General features: G+C 37.8%; 1 protein-coding gene across 1 annotated transcript in view; it reads left to right on the top strand.

Annotated features, from left to right (window-relative positions):
- The window catches only part of LOC107586005 (exostosin-2-like), a 32,483-nt gene that overhangs the window by 11,513 nt on the left and 1,928 nt on the right, over positions 1–19,042 (top strand). The window contains exons 9-14 of the mRNA XM_016273218.1: positions 4,248–4,379; positions 9,451–9,640; positions 12,194–12,360; positions 14,300–14,443; positions 14,615–14,743; positions 17,945–18,027. Of these exons, the coding sequence (XP_016128704.1) occupies positions 4,248–4,379; positions 9,451–9,640; positions 12,194–12,360; positions 14,300–14,443; positions 14,615–14,743; positions 17,945–18,027 (845 nt within the window). The remainder of the gene's footprint in view (positions 1–4,247; positions 4,380–9,450; positions 9,641–12,193; positions 12,361–14,299; positions 14,444–14,614; positions 14,744–17,944; positions 18,028–19,042) is intronic.

The raw sequence follows: 19,042 nt of genomic DNA on the forward strand, positions 1-19,042 counted from the left end.
CTTTTGGTTTCACTCTGTAATAATTATGGTCAATATATTGCCATGTAGAATACTATACGTTAGCCATAACTAATAATAATTGCATTCTGCTTCCATTGGCATTGACTTCTTGAACAGTCTCAAGTTCTTCAGCTCGATGTTGAATATTTTGTGCGAGGAGAATGTTGTAGTTTAGTTCCACAGGTTTCTGGGTGGTGTTAGGACGTAGTGTGCAGAAACACATCTTGCGCTGGAATTATGACATGGCATGAAGCCAGTGAGATATCAGCGCACACTTGAACACATCTTGATCCACTCCTTTCTTACTAGCCTATACCACCTCCAGACAGCAGAGCGATTGTATGGCTGCCATTGTACAAAAGAACTGGTTCTTGATTTATATACCTTACTTGGATAAAAAAAAAAAAAGCCTACTTTGTTCTTGATCTTGCCAGAAGACAACCCTCTTGAACTTTCAGTGTAGTACTGCATAAAATGCAGATGCCGCAAATAATAGGAGGCAGAAGTATTACAGACCGTTGTGAGGAATAGGTGTAGTGGATTTTCTCTGCATTTTGACCAATAGAGGGAGCAGCCAACTGCTGTACTTTCACGGTGTGATCGCCAAGTCTTTCACAAAGTAGCAGTTTCTGACATTTCACCAAATCGTCTCTTGTCCTTTTACTGAATGTAATTGGCTGTGCCCTCTCCAGGGCTGAAAGGGTGTTAGCAATGCACGGATCAACTGCATATATATTGCTGATGATTTTGCATGCATGATTTGCTCAGTACTTTTGCCTAGTGGTCATTTAGTATTGTCAACATGTAGATTGATGTTATTTGTTATATTGGTCGTTATTTAGGACAAATAAGCTGAAAAAATTAGCAGCAGCATTGGCATTGACTTCTTGAACAGTCTCAAGTTCTTCAGCTCGATGTTGAATATTTTGTGCGAGGAGAATGTTGTAGTTTAGTTCCACAGGTTTCTGGGTGGTGTTAGGACGTAGTGTGCAGAAACACATCTTGCGCTGGAATTATGACATGGCATGAAGCCAGTGAGATATCAGCGCACACTTGAACACATCTTGATCCACTCCTTTCTTACTAGCCTATATATACCACCTCCAGACAGCAGAGCGATTGTATGGCTGCCATTGTACAAAAGAACTGGTTCTTGATTTATATACCTTACTTGGATAAAAAAAAAAAAAAAGCCTACTTTGTTCTTGATCTTGCCAGAAGACAACCCTCTTGAACTTTCAGTGTAGTACTGCATAAAATGCAGATGCCGCAAATAATAGGAGGCAGAAGTATTACAGACCGTTGTGAGGAATAGGTGTAGTGGATTTTCTCTGCATTTTGACCAATAGAGGGAGCAGCCAACTGCTGTACTTTCACGGTGTGATCGCCAAGTCTTTCACAAAGTAGCAGTTTCTGACATTTCACCAAATCGTCTCTTGTCCTTTTACTGAATGTAATTGGCTGTGCCCTCTCCAGGGCTGAAAGGGTGTTAGCAATGCACGGATCAACTGCATATATATTGCTGATGATTTTGCATGCATGATTTGCTCAGTACTTTTGCCTAGTGGTCATTTAGTATTGTCAACATGTAGATTGATGTTATTTGTTATATTGGTCGTTATTTAGGACAAATAAGCTGAAAAAATTAGCAGCAGGACAAGTATACTCAGATTCCCATAACAAATGACTCTTATGAGCCGGTTCATTTTAGTGAATCACAACCATGCACGACAACCAGCGTAGTCCAGTCGATTCTTCATAACAAATAACTCTTATGAACCTGTTCTTTTTAGTGAGTCAAAAGAATAATGCACAAGCTGTGTTATCCAACATTTTCTAGAACTAATACATTTTGTGAGCTCTTTCTTTTTGGTGAATCTCAACCATACATTGCAATCAGTGCCAAGTCCAACCTATTTCTAAATGAATGATTCAGATAAGATGTTTTTATTAAAACATTTATTAATGAAGTTATCTCATCATTTTGCAATGAATTACTTTAGCTTTTTTCTAAATATTTCTTCCTCAGAAGTACTAAAGGAATCATTTATGGAACCAGAATCATTAATACATTTTGGGAACAGAATCATTCATTTTTTTATGGTTCACATCCACAGTTATTATAGCAACAGTTGCGTGTTCTATAGAACGATGTCCTATAAGATAAAGGAATGATTCATGCATGTTTAAGAGTGTAATATACGAACAACCTTAAATGTGTCAGAAGAGCAGCCATCGTCGTCTTACGAGACTCCGTCTCTTCCCTCCTCATAAAAATTATTGCAAGCGTTCAAACGGGGCGGGTTCAGTGCTTGGTGGGTGCGGTTTTCTCTCTGCCTTTTCCTGGTCGGAAAGGAAACTTTCATCACGAGTTGATTTATGGGCGGCTGGGCTCCCCTTGGGATCAGAAAGTCTTTTTGAATCCTCTTCCCCTCTCCATAAAAAGAAAAGCTGTATTTGTGTAGTTGTATTTCTTTAAGGTTTAAGGGCCAGGCCCTTAGGGGCCGATGGAAAGGGGGGCGACTGTACTCTTCTAATGTGCTGAACTGAGTTCTGGGTTGAGTATATGAAAACAAAGACAGCAGCCAATGAAAAGATGTGCAGCAAAAGACCCGCACAAGCAAAAAAAAAAAAACCTTGCTGCGCTGAGTTCAGTTCACTTGAGAATAACTGGAATGGTCAGGATTCTCTGTGTCTAATGTTGCACAAACCTCTATTTCATCAAATGACACAATAAATCAATTTTTAATTGGTGTTTTTAAAAGAAAAACCATTAGCGCTCTCTGACGTTGTTCAATAATTGGCCCAGGAAAATGTTGGAACGCCATTATTCTTGTTTTTTATATTCACCCTGGTCTCATTTGACTCTTTGTAGTTAGACCTGATCTGACACTGTTTGCGGTCAGGTCAGGTAATGAGGCTGCCTCAAGCATGCTCTTGGTGGACCCTGTTAAAGAGAACAGGGTCAAACAGGACCAGGAAGGGTGGAGCTGGGTCACTTCGGCATGGCGACTCCTAGCAGGAGATAGCACTGTTTTATGGGTAATTAACTCTTATGTGCTCCTCACCCCTCACTGCTGGAGCTTTGGGTTTGATATGTATAGTAGTAGAAGGAAAAGAGTGTGTGTTCTTGTATTGACAGAATATGTATACAGATTGTTACCTTATTTGGTGAAGACTGTTTTTTTTTTTTTTTTGCAGTAAACCCTCAGGGTTTAATTGTTAAAGCTTAAAGTGGAGTTGAATTTAGGTCAGCTACCAGAATTTGGTAATTACTGGTATAGGCTGTTTTTTCTCTAATGGTATTATGAAATTATTTCTCGTTGTTTTTCATATTATTCTCATATAGTCCAATTCAAAAGTTTGGGTTCAGTAAAAAATTTTTTTAGTCTCTTATGCTCACTAAGGCTGCATTGATTTGATTAAGAATACAGTAAAAAACAGTAATATTGCAAATATTATTCCAATTGAAATGTTTTAACATATATTTAAGTTTAAATCATTCCTATAATGGCAAAGCTACATTTTCAGCAGCCATTACTCCAGTCTTCAGTGTCACATGATCCTTAAGAAATCATTCTGATGCTGCTGTTTTGGTGCTCAAGAATCATTTCATAATATTATTCTCAATGTGGAAAACAGGATTATTTGAATAGAAAGTTCAAGAGAACAGAATTTGTTTTGATCATGTAGAATTCTTTACTGTCTTTACATTTGATCACTTTATTAATACACGCTAAATATAAATAAAAAAATATATATATTTTAAAATAATCATACTGACCCCAAACTTTTTGAACAGTACATGTATAAAAAAATATTAATTAGCATTATAGCAGCATTCAAGTAACATGGCAAAAGTTTGATTACATTGCAACATGTCCCTGTGCTGGTGTGGAGTAAAATGACCTGACCTCTGCCCTTAAACTTTAGCTGCAGTCTCAGTGCCACTTGAGTGGAAAAGTTAAAAGACTGATAGTCTAAAGGGCTCATAACCGTCTGGAATGGTCCCTGCAATCATGTCACCAGTCTTTAATGGACTGTTTTGCCTTTGAATGTGTGTCGGGGTCATAAAGGCACGAGCAGGATGGTGGGAGTAAAGGGATGTGAGAGGCCTTATCTTATGCCTTTGGATTGTATCTTTCACATGGTTTTTGTGTGCTTATATATTTCTGTTTATCAGTTTGTCTGTGCTTTGCTGCTCTTACTACAAATAGTTGAATGACATGCCATTTATTGTTCCCTAGGCCCGTTGGTTTTGGGAAGCCTACTTCAGCTCCATGAAGGATATTGGCATGACCACTCTCCAGATCATTAACGATCGCATCTACCCCTATGCAGCTCGTACCTACGAAGAGTGGAACAATCCTCCTGTAGTTGTAAGTAACTCTTTTATGTCCTTTTTTTCACAGTTTAAATTTAGGGTCCCACTTTATATTAGGTGGCCTTAACTATGTACTTGCATCAAAAAATAAGTACAATGTACAATTATTGTATTCGTATTGTATTGTAAAACACTTTTGCTGCTATTGAGGTGGGATACGGGTAAGGTTTGGGGCAGGTTTGGTGGTATGGGTAGGTTTAAGGGTGGATTAAGGTGTAAGGGATCAACAGTGTAATTATACATGTAATTACAGAAATTATGTACAAATGTAATTACATGCAGGTGTTTTTTAAATATAAGTACAATGTAGAAACATGTATACACACACACAGTATGTACACAATACGTGCATTGTACCAAATTATTAATTTAAATGTAAGTACATGGTAGTTAAGGTCTAATATAAAGTGGAACCAAATTTGGTTTCTCTAAACTGCCCACATGTTATTTTTGGCTGTTTCTTAGAGAATAATCTAAATTCTCTCAGATTGACTGTGGGTGTCTGTTCACACCAAGTTGAATTAAACTAATTCACAGGGATTTAATTAATTTATTTTTAACCCTCTATGATAATTAATGCCATGTCTGATGCAGATTTTTCATCTTTCATTGGTGACTTCTTTGGAATTTGAACTTGTGCATGTTTTAATGGAAAAAATTTAGACATGGTGTGAATAGGCCTTTAATCAAAGTAAACTGTAAAATAACTATCAAATCTGACTTTTGGATCAAATCTGAATTTGTATCTAGTTCTTGCTGTCTTATAAGCACTGACTCTCGTGATGTGTTAAGACATTCAGTGTGTTTGCAGATAATTAGATTCATGCCTAAATGGCATGTTAGATTAAGATACAGCCTATGGACAACTTAAAGTTATAGTGAGCTTGTGCCATTAAAACATAAAAGAAGTGGGCTTATACTTTTCAGCTCCATGTTATTTTACATGCCGTCACTAAGCAGTGGCAGCAGACAGCTTTGTAAAGACAACATTGCACATTGGTATGAGCTTCAAAATGCTCCAGCATCACATAAAGCACACTCGTCTGTCTGTAAGTCAGTCCTGATTTGAGCACAGATCCCAGCTCATACTGTGTGCTGAAAACGGACTAATCCAACATTGTTTTTCCATTTCTCTGATTTTGTACACAGTCAAAGCTTAGACCAGAAAAGGCAGAAGCGTGGAGTTCATTAGGGGTTTTGTTCATTGTTGTTGTTGTTCTTCACCAGTTCTCAGCATCACGCTACCATTCAGATCAAATGGAGGGATCCAGGACCCCCAAGAGGCTAATAGTCCTATCTCTGTTTGACTGCTAACGTTACGGGAAATATTAAATACTTTTTGAATGTTCAGTAAAAACACGCTGAGCTGAATCGGAGCAGTACATAAATTGAGTGCATTTCTTGTTCTGCTTCCCTATATTCACCGGGACATAATTGAAAGCACATTTCTCCAGCTCTGCCTTGGAGACGTCGTCAGGACAGGCAGCTTTTTGTGCTTGACTTCTGAGGGAACTCGCATTCGGCCTCTGCTTACTAAACGAATGCTTTATGTTCCATCATACATTTATTATCTGTGAAGAATTCTTAACATAATTTGTTTTTGGAATGCCTAGTCAGATTTTTAAATGCTGAAGGTTAATAGAGCTGAAGAAAATAAGCTACTACTTCAGATGTGTGATTTGTAAACATGTGCTGTATGTGCCTTGTGTGTCCCAGTGATGTATACATTTCCCATCCTATTTCTTTCTGGAATCGGAAAGAAGGCAGGCACTGTTCATCTGTTTGAAGGACCAAACTAAAGCAACGTGACCGGTGCCTGTTCCCGACAGTTCAAATCTGCAGGAAGCCGCTGCCGCTTAGAATGCAGCTCTTATTTTAGTCCAGTCTCTGTGATGTTAGCAATCGCTGCCCATCAGCTTCAATGAGAATCTGGAGGTAAATGTTCTGCGCACTGAGCCTTTGCAATTGAACAGGCGTCCATGCTTTCATCTGGGTTCCATTTTCGACTAATCCCAAAGCTGTACTAGTATGATCCCAGCTGCAAGACTCGCCAAGCCCCCTCGGCCCACATGAAACGGCCTGCAATCCCTCACCATCACTCGAGTCGCCTGTAACCTCTTCATTTCACGTGTGACAAAAGAATACTGGTGCCCAATAATAACAAGCTCTTCTTGAGTAATTGTACCCGTACACTTTCGCATCCGAGCTGATAATAACAGTCTTGTCATATGGTGTGAAATTTCTCTCCGTATGATGCGTTTCAAAGTATAAATGAAGAGGTTTAAATGGCGCTTCTTGGCATCGTATTTCAGACCTTGGAGAGTCTGGTTGGCTTTGGTTTGAGCAAATCTGCATTCACAGAAACAAGCCAAAAGTTGAGAACCCGGTCATTTACGGCTTGTTCCAAATAGCAGGTGAACACTGAACTAGCAAATATTCTGGCGTTGACTGTTGGAATAAAAAATTAGTCTTGTTTTCCTGCTTATTTACTTTAACAAATCACAAAGTCTCGACATGCGCCGAACCGCACTGGAGCCTGCCCAATTAGATCAGAGCATTCAGACCTAGCTTATACGAACCACACCCCAGTCTTCTTCTTTATTCATCTTACCACTTATATGTCACAGTGGTACTTTAATTATTTCCGCCTCTGCTTTTGGTGTCCATGTCAGGCACCTCAAAGAAATTTCCATTGGCATATAAAGTTTGTCTTTTATTAGCAGAATGGTTGACTGATGTTGTACGAAGGACGGCTGTGTCCATGGTGACAGACCGTGGCGGACGCTGCGAGGGAGCTGGTTAACCACGGCTCTCTATTTGCGGGCACCTTCAGCAGCTGCTGGATAGGAGGGTGTAACGGGCCCACAGCCTTGCTGTAAACTATCAGCGCCATAGCATCTCTGCTTGGGGGTCTCATTTTGTGTGGGTTTTTTAGTTTTTTTTTAATCAAACACACGCCTTGATTAAAGGAAGTGTTATTAGTACTGTTATGAGGAAAATTTAAATGAAGGCCTCACACCAAAAGTGAGAATTTTACATAGACAAAATGAGAGATTTGGTGTTCTTTCTTTTTTTCTTTCTTTCTTTCTTTCGTTCGTTCGTTCTTTCTTTTTTTCTTTCGTTCTTTCTTTTTGAAATAAAAATGGATTTGGCTTCGGCTACAGAGTTTAGGATCTGTTCACCAGATGCAAATAATCTTTCACACGAAATCTATTCAAACCAGGTCCAAAATTTTTCCTTTTGCATTGGGAGTTTTTTTTAGAAAACTCTTCAAATTAGTCTTCAAAATAAAAGTGAAGCACTTTCTTTTTTTTTTTTCCTTCCATTGGAGTTGCACCGAGCTGTCGCTTCGCTTTGTGTCTCTTCTCTACTGACAAAATAGAAGAGACCATGAACGGTAAAGAAAGTCTGTGTACTCCGTCTGCGTTCAGTTCTTATCCTTCAGGCCAATAAACAGCAGTCTTCATGACCGCATCAGAGGCCCTTTAAGCACTCGCAGTATTTACTTTACAGCGTCACTTGATCTGGGCTCCATCTTTGGGAGTTTACAGGCTGTTTTAAAGCGGGCCAGGAAGATGAGCCAAGCCCCACACTGGCAGGAGACAGCCACTGACGCCGATAGCGTCCCAGCACCCCTGCTTCACCCCAGTCCTGCCAGGACTCATCTGCACCCCTGCTGCACCAGAGTTCATTGGAGTGCGATCATAAAATTCCACTCTCGACAAAACGGCTTGGGATAAATAGCAACAAAAGAGATCCAAATTAGAATTGGAATTGTGCTCATTAATAGGTGTATCACTTTACATTAAAACTCGAGCTTGCTTTGATGGTGGTCTAATGGATTAACAGCCACAGTAAAACACTTTTATAAGTACTAGAATTGTGGAAGGAGCATACAGAATAAAGTAGAAATTACATTAAATAGGAATTTTAGCCAACATACAGTTCTATACCCAAGAGAAAGGGTTTAGATTTAATATTTAACTATTTTACATCTCATAGCTTGAGTATGTCCAGAAATAATTCAGAATGTTATGAAGTGAGGATTCTATGGTTCTGAGAAATATTGTGTTTGTAATAGAGATCTCTATTTTAGAGCTGTGTGGATCGAGATCATCAGTAATAGACAGAACTAATGTTGATGGTCTCTTGATGACATTATGCATACTTATTGGTGCTGACTAGAACTAATGGTCATAACAAATGACACTGGAATTAAGTTCTCAGTTTCTATACTTATTTTGTAGGAAGGGACATATTAAGAGCTGTTGATGTTTTGACCAAGCTTCAGTGGATACCATATGTTTGCATTTTATTTCAAGAACACCAGGAAGTTTAACATTCTAATCAAATTCAGATCAATAACAGTTAACAGGAAAAGGATGGATGGATGCCATGGAATGACAAAGAGCCTGAAGCAAGGAAGTATTTCATTTAGCTCTTAATATCTGACCACAGTGTATTGGATATTCACGTTGTCATCTTCTGCTCTCTGCCAGATTTTACTCAGGTCAGCTAAGGAAAACATCCACGTTTTGAAATTTAGACTACCGCAAGGAATGTAGCACCTATGCACACAAAGCCTTCTGTGGATTAAACTGCGATAGACTGTCATGATGGAGATGCTTTATTGGTTAGTTTCAAGTCCAGCTGATAGCAGTTCTCTAGGTTATAGAGAATGAGATCCTGGCTTTTTATTTTCATCTGAAGGAGAAGGTTTAGGTGAATGTTTGGCGCAATGAAAGGTCATGGCATGCTGCTCCAGCTGTTTGTTAACTCTGCCCTAAACTTTGTTGGTTGTGCACTCGACATTCCATGCCACTTTTAATCACCTACCCACCACTGCTGGTTATTAGCATTCTCCGTAATCTTTAAATTTTATAGTCCATACGCGTTTCCAAATAAAGCTGTGTTTTGGCTGAGGCTGCTGTTTATCATACTGCACTTCATGTCATTAAATAAGTCATGGAAAGTCTTTGCGTTTGTTGTAAAGATAAGACAACAGGTACACTGAATTGAGTTTCCCACTGATTTATTTAAATTGATTGTTTTTTTTGTCTCAACAGAAATGGACAAGTGTGAACAGTCCACTTTTTCTTCCTCTCATACCGCCACGTTCACCAGGGTTCACGGCTGTGGTCTTGACCTATGATCGAATCGAAAGTCTCTTTAGGGTTATCACTGAGATCTCCAAGGTGCCCAGCTTGGCCAAACTACTGGTGGTGTGGAACAACCAGAACAAGAGCCCCCCTGAAGGTTAGTGTCACATTGTAGGATTGCATTATATATCTCTACTATATGTCATTTTAAATGCTGTGTTCACTTGGTTTTTATTTTGTGTTTATGTAACTCTTGTGTTTTTGCCGTGAAGGTAGACAAGGCAATAAAAATAAATAGCTACTACTACTACGATATCTGTACTATAATTGTTTTGGGGTTTTTTTAAGTGTGTGGGGAGGTACAATGTATCGGCTGTTGGATAAATATGTATCAGTTAATATTTTATGTTTAATTGTGCATGCTCATCTCCCCTATTTTTATCTTTAGATGACCTTCATCATTATGTAACACTCATTTAAAGTTAATCTTTGAAACACCAGCTTACTAACACTGTTAAATGTTGTCTTTAGATCCATGCTTAAATTCACTTTTAGCATTTGAAATGACTGCTTTTAGTTTGTATTGTGTTATTTATATTTATTTTAAACAGTATGAAATATAGAAACATTCAATTTTAATATCAGCCATTTATTTGTTACTGGCCATAGCATGAAGATAATTATTGACATACAATTATTATTGACATCTGCCAGAACTTCAATAACATTGCCGTTCTCTGTCAGGATAATAAAACTTACTTAGTTTGTATTTTGTTTGGTTAGCAAATTGTTAAATTTGAAAAGAGATTGTGACTAAATCTACACTGTTGTTCTGACAGCTTCAGTTATTAAAGAATGAAAATGTGACACTCGTATAAAATGCAGTTGTGCGGCTTTCACAAAAGACATGAAACCCCTGATATGGAACAGATGAATGATAAGCCAGCAAGTAGCCAAATCTTGTTCCTCTTGAGGTTGGAGAATTGAAAGCATGATGTGCCTTGGTCCGTGGCCAAACCTCTCTGGTTTATCTTCAGATATGGAGTGAGAACCCAAGTGTTTGTTACTGCCCCTGGCATATAGATGCATTTGAGGAGATGGCAGAAATTTGGCTTTTCTCATTGACCATCTATGAGCTGTTAATGTCTGTGTGTCCTATTACTCCTGACTAGACGAATTGTGTATTTTAATTCATTGTGATATATGGCCTGTTTTCACCAGACGTCCACCCTTAAACTTTGTCAAATCAAAAGGATCGTTTCATAACGGTCTCCCTTTCCTACAGCTGTGGTAAAATTTATGGCCCATTACACATGTCAAAATAAGCTGATATTAGTAGTTATTTATTGTGGCTCTGCCTCTAATGATACTGCTTAACAAGGCGATTAGGTATGCATCTGTTTATGAAGTCCCTTGGAAAAAAGCGGAGTAGGGAATTAAATATATCCTCTCCATAGATTTGAGTAATGCCATTATGAAGGGAAATACTTTGAAGTAGACTAATGATTCATTGTTGCCTTTGATTAGAGGCATCGGTGAAGCCAGGCTCAAGCTTTTGTGACCCATTAGAATTAATAAGGTCTGTTCACGGGTCAACCTGGAGCTCAGGCCCTGATGAGGATGGCTTTCCTCCACACCCTTTTCCATCGCTGATTATGTTTGTTTATTTCCAACAGCTTTAGCTGCCCAAGTCTTGACTGTTTGTCATTTTAATGAGGTGCTGGCGACTTCTGACAATAGGACTGCGTTTGGGGAGTTTCTCAATGGGCTTAATACTTGGAGGGGTGGAGAGCTTTTATAAGGTGGTGTCACAGGGGATATAATTTGCTAAAGCTCTTTTAAAATGTTCCTACATAAAGTACAGCCCAAGTGAAATTTCAGTACAGGGCAAGGAAGTGATTACAGGCCATTAAAAAGCTTTCGCACAAGTTGTTTGACGCAGTCGAGATTCCTGCTAGTTCTTATTGTGCGTATTTATGATGTGTTAATGTCTAAGTTTGTGCATTGTGCTGCTCTGGATTATGCCAGTTAGTTTTAGTTGTTAAAATGTTACTTGTCTTTGTAGTCCATCTTGACTGTGTTTATTTCAGTTTTTGTTGAACCCTCTGTGCCAGGTTTGGATGTGGTGACAGTATCAGCTTACTTGCATGTGAAGATCTGGCTCTTCTTTCCGCCTTTGTCTGAGGCCAGGGAGGTTTTCCGGCAGTTAGGAAATACTTTTATTTTTTCCTTTCATAGTTTGTTGTGTCATCTTGTGGAAGTACACTGTAGGCTGAATTGCGTCGACCTAACGGAGATGAGCTCATTCCAGATCTCCTGAGATTTCCAGGGTCTATAACCCCAGCTTTGGGGTAGCAGTATAATTGCTTACTCCCCCAGTCTTAGGGTCTCTGTGTTTGAGTTCCAGTAGACTTTCTATCGTCAGTTTTATGAGGTGACACTCTGTGTGCCATCTGTCTTCTGCGTGCTCTGAACTCCTCCCAAGCTCTTACACAACTGAAAATAAAGAGCGTTGTCTCTTCTGCCCTGAGAAGAATGTAAGTGTGGTCAGATTCATATGTGCTTTTACTCAGTGATGTGTTTAGATTTATCCACCCACGCTCTCTTTTCCACAGTTGCTGCCATCTCTCATAGTTTCTCATCTTCTCTGAAACTGACAGTGTATTATTATTAGCTCACAGTTTTCTTTTTCTCCTTCTCTCGGTAACAGAGTCGCTCTGGCCCAAAGTCGCAGTACCTCTTAAAGTGTTGCGCACCAAAGAAAACAAGCTCAGCAATCGCTTCTTCCCGTTTGATGAGATCGAAACAGAAGCTGTCCTGGCCATTGATGATGACATCATCATGTTGACCTCAGATGAGCTGCAGTTTGGATATGAGGTAGTAAAAGCACTGATTCCCTGTTTGTGTACTACTACTTACTATGAAATATATGTACTACACTGATGAATGTTTAGTATATACGGGTAGCTTGAAGTCAGTCTGTACTTCTATATTGGGTCTTGCATCAAGTTGCAAACCAGTCCTCTTACATAGCACATATGCTGTTCAAAGGTTTGGGGCTAGTAAGGTTTTTTTTTTTTTTTTTAAAGAAATGAATACCTTTTTTCCAGCAAGGTTGCATTAAATTGATGAAAAGTGACAGTAAAAAAAAATGTATGTAACAAAAGATTTTCATTTCAAGTAAATGCTGTTCTTTGAGCTTTCTGTTCAAGGAATCCTAAAAAAAAAAAATATCACAGTTTCCACAAATATATTAAGCAGCTGTTTTCAACATTGATAATAAATGTTTCTTGACCTTAAAATGAGCGAACATAGTATGATTTCTGAAGGATTAAGTGACACTGAAGACTGCAGTAATGACTGCTGAAAATTCAGCTTTAAAATCACAAAAGTACATTGTAAAATATTTTTAAATAGTAAACAGTTATTTGAAGTTGTATTAATATTTTGCAATGTTATTGTTTTGCTGAATATTTGATTATGTAAATTAAGCCTTTGTGAGCAAAAAAAAAACTTGATGAAATATATACTGACCCCAAACTTTTGAAATGTAGTGTACTTTCATTTTGGATGCACTAATTATATAATTCAGGAAAACTAGTTTGTGATTTCAGATTCAGCTATTACTGCATTCTGGGAGAAATTAATACATTTTGCCCTGTATGCTTAGAGCTTGTTTTTCAAGCATTTGATGTTTTCTTTGGAACCTGGTTATTTTCCTTCCTTAGTTTGGTTTGTGTAGCAACAAAACAGACAGACTGCAGGTCTGAAAATGGTAGTTTACTTAGTCTGCATGTGACTTGTTTATTATCGCACTGGATGAGCACCTTTTATCTTAATAGTTAAATGGATTCGATTGAAGTAGTTGCCTAAATTCACAGTATTTCCAGGGATTTTATCTGGAGCAACTAGGGATTAATTGCCTTCCCCACATGCACAATGATGATAGAGCAGAACTGTGATCCCAGTACCTCTTTGGGTCACTCCTACTTAAAGTTGAGCTTGCATGCAGTGCAGGATTTTCGAACCATCCTCTATTGCCTAAATCTGTGCTCGGCATCTCAAAGCATTCCTAACGCTTGAAGGCTCCAATTTTTTTTTTCTTTATTTTTTTTTTATAATTTAGTTTTTTCATATATGAAGGATGACAGGACAAGCAATGCTGTCCATGGCTTACAGGCTTGCCTTCAACTCACCTGCAGGCATTTATACACTATTGAGAGAATGAAGTGTAATTTATGGATAATTGTATGAAATGGAAGACAGCTTTAGACATGGCTGCATGGCTAAATTATTGCCTAAATCTGTGCTCGGCATCTCAAAGCATTCCTAACGCTTGAAGGCTCCAATTTTTTTTTTCTTTTTTTTTTTTTTTTATAATTTAGTTTTTTCATATATGAAGGATGACAGGACAAGCAATGCTGTCCATGGCTTACAGGCTTGCCTTCAACTCACCTGCAGGCATTTATACACTATTGAGAGAATGAAGTGTAATTTATGGATAATTGTATGAAATGGAAGACAGCTTTAGACATGGCTGCATGGCTAAAACACTAGCTGCTTTTGCTACTCGGGAATGACATTCAAGAATTTCTACATCATATTCTGTAGGCCTGCCTGTCATTTTTGGGATTAACAAACCGTTAGACCTAAACTTAATTGATTTAACCCTAGATATTCAAGGTTTACCGCCCTTTGAAGTTAGTATTATCTAAAACGACTCTAATTGTTGAACAGTTGACTGATTCTTTATGTTCTTAGATTTTGTGATGGGTTTATATTATGTCTCAGATGTGTTCTGTGTGTCTGTGTGTAGGTATGGCGTGAGTTTCCAGACAGGCTGGTCGGATATCCTGGACGGCTCCACTTATGGGACCACGAAATGGGCAAGTGGAAATATGAATCTGAGTGGACTAATGAAGTGTCAATGGTCTTGACTGGAGCTGCGTTCTATCATAAGGTACAGCACAAATACTTCATGGACTCCGTTACTTCTACCAAAATCTTGTCATGTCCCTGTCCTGCCTTTATGTTGTCCCTCAGAGATCAATAGGGGTTATCGTCATTTGTAATTCAAAACCCTCAATTAAGGTCATTTTTTTCATCAAAATGGTTTATGTTTCCCTTCCAGTACTTCAACTATCTCTACACGTATAAAATGCCCGGAGACATTAAGAACTGGGTGGATGCTCATATGAACTGTGAAGATATTGCCATGAATTTCCTTGTGGCCAACATCACTGGCAAAGCTCCAATAAAGGTAACATAACCTCAGAGTACGATATGCCCGATTATGTTCAGATAGTGCCTGTTTGTTTTGTTTCTGTAACTACTTTGGAGGAAATCAAATGGGCCATATCATGGAAAGCCAGATTTTTTTTTGTTGCTTTTCTGAAATAAGAGTACACAAAGCTCCATCTTTAGCCAACATAAATCACTAATGGAAACTAATATCAAAAGCCAAAACCTTTATGGTATTGTTACAGTGTTTCCTACATACAGTGGGTACGGAAAGTATTCAGACCCCCTTAAATTTTTCACTCTTTGTTATATTGCAGCCATTTGCTAAAATCATTTAAGTAAATTTTTTTTCCTCATTAATGTACACACAGCACCCCATATTGACAGAAAAACACAGAATTGTTGACATTTTTGCAGATTTATTAAAAAAGAAAAACTGAAATATCACATATTCAAATGTTGAAAACTGTTATGCTGCTTAAACCGTGATACATTTTTTTCCTGGGTTCTTTGATAAATGGTATGTTCAACAGCACGTATTTGAAATAGAACTCTTTTGTTGTAACATTAGAAATGTCTTTATTTTCAGTTTAGCAGTGTCCTTGCTGAATACAAGTATTAATTTCTTTCAAAAACAAATATTACTGATCCCAAACTTTTTAACTGCAGTGCAATTCTGTTTTTACAACGTGGAAACCAAATCCCATCACATTTATTAAGACTGCAAGCTCACAACTTTTTTGCCGTAGCACTTGGGATTCAATAGCAGTTGTACATTGTAACATTGTAAGTATACTGACACAGTTAATACTGCAAATTATTAGGGCTTTCATTTAAATAATCAGACAGGCTGACAAATAGATCATGATTAACTGGAAAAAAAAAAATCTGGAGACAAAAAGTATTATCCCTTAAAAATCAATGTGGGCGTTCCCTAAAAGAATGTGTGCATTCTGACAGTGTTCCCTGGAGCTCTGTCTCTGATCAGCTTTCGCCTTTCTCCTCAAGCCTCTACAGTCTGTAGTCTGCAGTGACTCTGTCCAGGTGCTGTTCGGCCTGTAAAGTCCTGGCCTTAACCTCTGTTATCTGGATGTCACTGTCTGCCTCTCTCCTGCACGTTCTGTTTTTCTAAGCTCACTGGGCCACATTCATTCTGTAGTCAGTTACGATGTGAACCTTTTCCCCTCTCTCCTCCACATCCCCACATCACCCACACCTCCTAGTGCCCCAACCCTTCACTCCCACTGTGGAGAGTGTCAGTCAAGTGGGTGTGTTGTTGAAGGAGGGATGGGGCAGAGGGGTCGTACATCATTCATCTAATGAGTGTGGCAGATACGGTCGTTTAGCTAGGCCATGGGCACGGACGGCTCTCTCATTACATCTGAGTTATATAACCTGTCATCAAGTCATCTCCTCCCACTCAGCTCCCAAACACACACACACACACTTCACAGAAGCCCATCATTGCAGCCCCAGCTCATTATTATACAACCTTATCAATGCTGTGTCAGATTCTGTTGTTTTTTAATATGAGGAGTGTGTCATGATTTCTCAGCATGAATTTGGGAGATACAGATTCCTGTAGGTCAGACAGTTTTATTTTTTGAGGTGAGAAGAGCGAAAACACTTGTTGAGTTTTATGCACTGAATAAAAAAAGGAAAGTCTGACTTCACAGAAGCCCATCATTGCAGCCCCAGCTCATTATTAAACAACCTTATCAATGCTGTGTCAGATTCTGTTGTTTTTTAATATGAGGAGTGTGTCATGATTTCTCAGCATGAATTTGGGAGATACAGATTCCTGTAGGTCAGACAGTTTTATTTTTTGAGGTGAGAAGAGCGAAAACACTTGTTGAGTTTTATGCACTGAATAAAAAAAGGAAAGTCTGCATTCTAATGATTCCACTAACAATAGAAAAGTCATACAAATTTGCTGTTGTGCAAATATTCCAAACAATATTCAGGCATTTTTGACAGTTTTATATAAAAAAAAAAACATTAAATAAGACTTCAGACAATAGCAAATAAAATATAATGTATTTGTTTTACAGTCTATACATTTAACAGTATATTTACAGTTTTAGCTGTAACCTTTTCAAAGGTTTTACTTTTGTTTTTTTTTGTGTGTTTTTGTTTTGTTTTTCCCCTGGCTTTCCTGAAATAAATGTTTGACATATTCCTGTGGTTGATAGGGCGATTGAAAAGTTACTCTTCTCTCATGAATATTTCAATATACTTTCAGATGGTTATTCACGTTTTTTATTAAAAAATGCAACAACAAAAAAACAGAAATATAATGTTTCTTTTAGGGCAATGTTTTCAACTCCAGTCCTCCTTGGGAACCAATTCTGAGAATGTTTTTGATGTCACCATATTCAAAACTCTAAGAAGCTGATTAATTAGAACAGTAGGTGTTTTAATTAGTGAGACCATTAAATAAGACTTCAGACAATAGCAAATAAAATATAATGTATTTGTTTTACAGTCTATACATTTAACAGTATATTTACAGTTTTAGCTGTAACCTTTTCAAAGGTTTTACTTTTGTTTTTTTTGTGTGTTTTTGTTTTGTTTTTCCCCTGGCTTTCCTGAAATAAATGTTTGACATATTCCTGTGGTTGATAGGGCGATTGAAAAGTTACTCTTCTCTCATGAATATTTCAATATACTTTCAGATGGTTATTCACGTTTTTTATTAAAAAATGCAACAACAAAAAAACAGAAATATAATGTTTCTTTTAGGGCAGTGTTTTCAACTCCAGTCCTCCTTGGGAACCAATTCTGAGAATGTTTTTGATGTCACCATATTCAAAACTCTAAGAAGCTGATTAATTAGAACAGTAGGTGTTTTAATTAGTGAGACATCGAAAATATGCTGCTAGGTGGGTCACCAGGACTGTAGTTGAGAAACATTGTTGTAGAGTGTACCAGACTCAGACAGAGTCATGGGTATTTATAGAAAGGTGAAGAACCACTAAAATGACAATATTGTAGCTCTGCCTTGACTAAAAATTGGTCAGACCAAAAATATGTTTCACAATGTAATGAGACAATGATTTTTATAAGGAAAACAACTACAACAGAATAGAACAATTCCACATTAAAATGGACAGTTTGAGAACTGAGACTTAGTTTGAGATTGAAACAAAAAAAAAGCTAATTGTGACTTTTGAGTTAAAACTATCAAATACATCACATTTGTTTTTCTCTCTTTCTCTAGGTTACTCCTCGGAAGAAATTCAAATGCCCAGAATGCACAGCGATTGACGGGTTGTCCCTAGACCAGACGCACATGGTGGAGAGGTACAGTATAAACAGGGATTCCCTTTAGTTGGGCAGAGGGGGCTTTGGCAGCATTCTTGACATCTGAAACACATTGTGAGTTTAACCAACAATTATGGCGTTATTTTAATGACAAATTTTGAGAGCGCATTATTGTAGCTTGAAAGCACATTAATATAATGCGCGAGCGTGAGCGGACGCGCGTGCTCCGATACACGCTGCTCTTGCCCGGAGAGAGTGCACGCACTTAAAACGTGTCTCTCCTCTCACTCAAACTGTGTCCTGTGCACTCTCAAATATCTGTGCTCATGCACTATAGGTATTAATTATTTTCGTACCTGAATCTTTAATCTTAAATCTTCTGATTTAAGGCAGAACTATTTAGATATGGGTCAGATGCACTATTCCCTAAACCGATACTTACGATTTGGAGACCAAATATAACACTATAATGATTTTTTTATATTTGCCATAACATTACTACATTCTATTCTATGGGTTTAATGCATTTGCAGACAATGTAATTACATGTAACTGTATATTCACTGTTTTAGAGGTGAGTGCCATTGAATGTGTAGCTAATATTAAGTGGATTTTCATGAAAAAAAAAATCAGAACTGAAAAAAAACCCCACTGGATTTAAAAAACATAAATGTCCAAACAGCAATGCTATTAGAGCATTTATTGTATTATATCTTGCATCATTTACATCTATGTTTGCATTTGATGTTGATTTGAGAAGTTGTTACTTATTATTGTCATCATACCAACTGAGAATTTATTGCAATGATTTTAAATTCAGTTGAGGTATCTGACATATCATGACATAACATTGATGTTTTATATGAAGTCTTTAGAGCCATAGGCTATAATATATTGTTTTTAGATAAATTGCTCAGAGACCAACCAGTTGGACAGAGGTTATATGTACTAATCATCCAAGCACCCAATTCAGTAGCTACAATAACCAGTTTGTTAAAACAGAAATACAACAATAAAAAAAATCAAGGAAAAGCCCTGCACAAATCTGTTTTGA

This window comes from Sinocyclocheilus grahami, unplaced genomic scaffold, assembly GCF_001515645.1.
Source record: "Sinocyclocheilus grahami isolate Dianchi unplaced genomic scaffold, SAMN03320097.WGS_v1.1 scaffold76.1, whole genome shotgun sequence".
Lineage (NCBI taxonomy): Eukaryota > Metazoa > Chordata > Actinopteri > Cypriniformes > Cyprinidae > Sinocyclocheilus > Sinocyclocheilus grahami.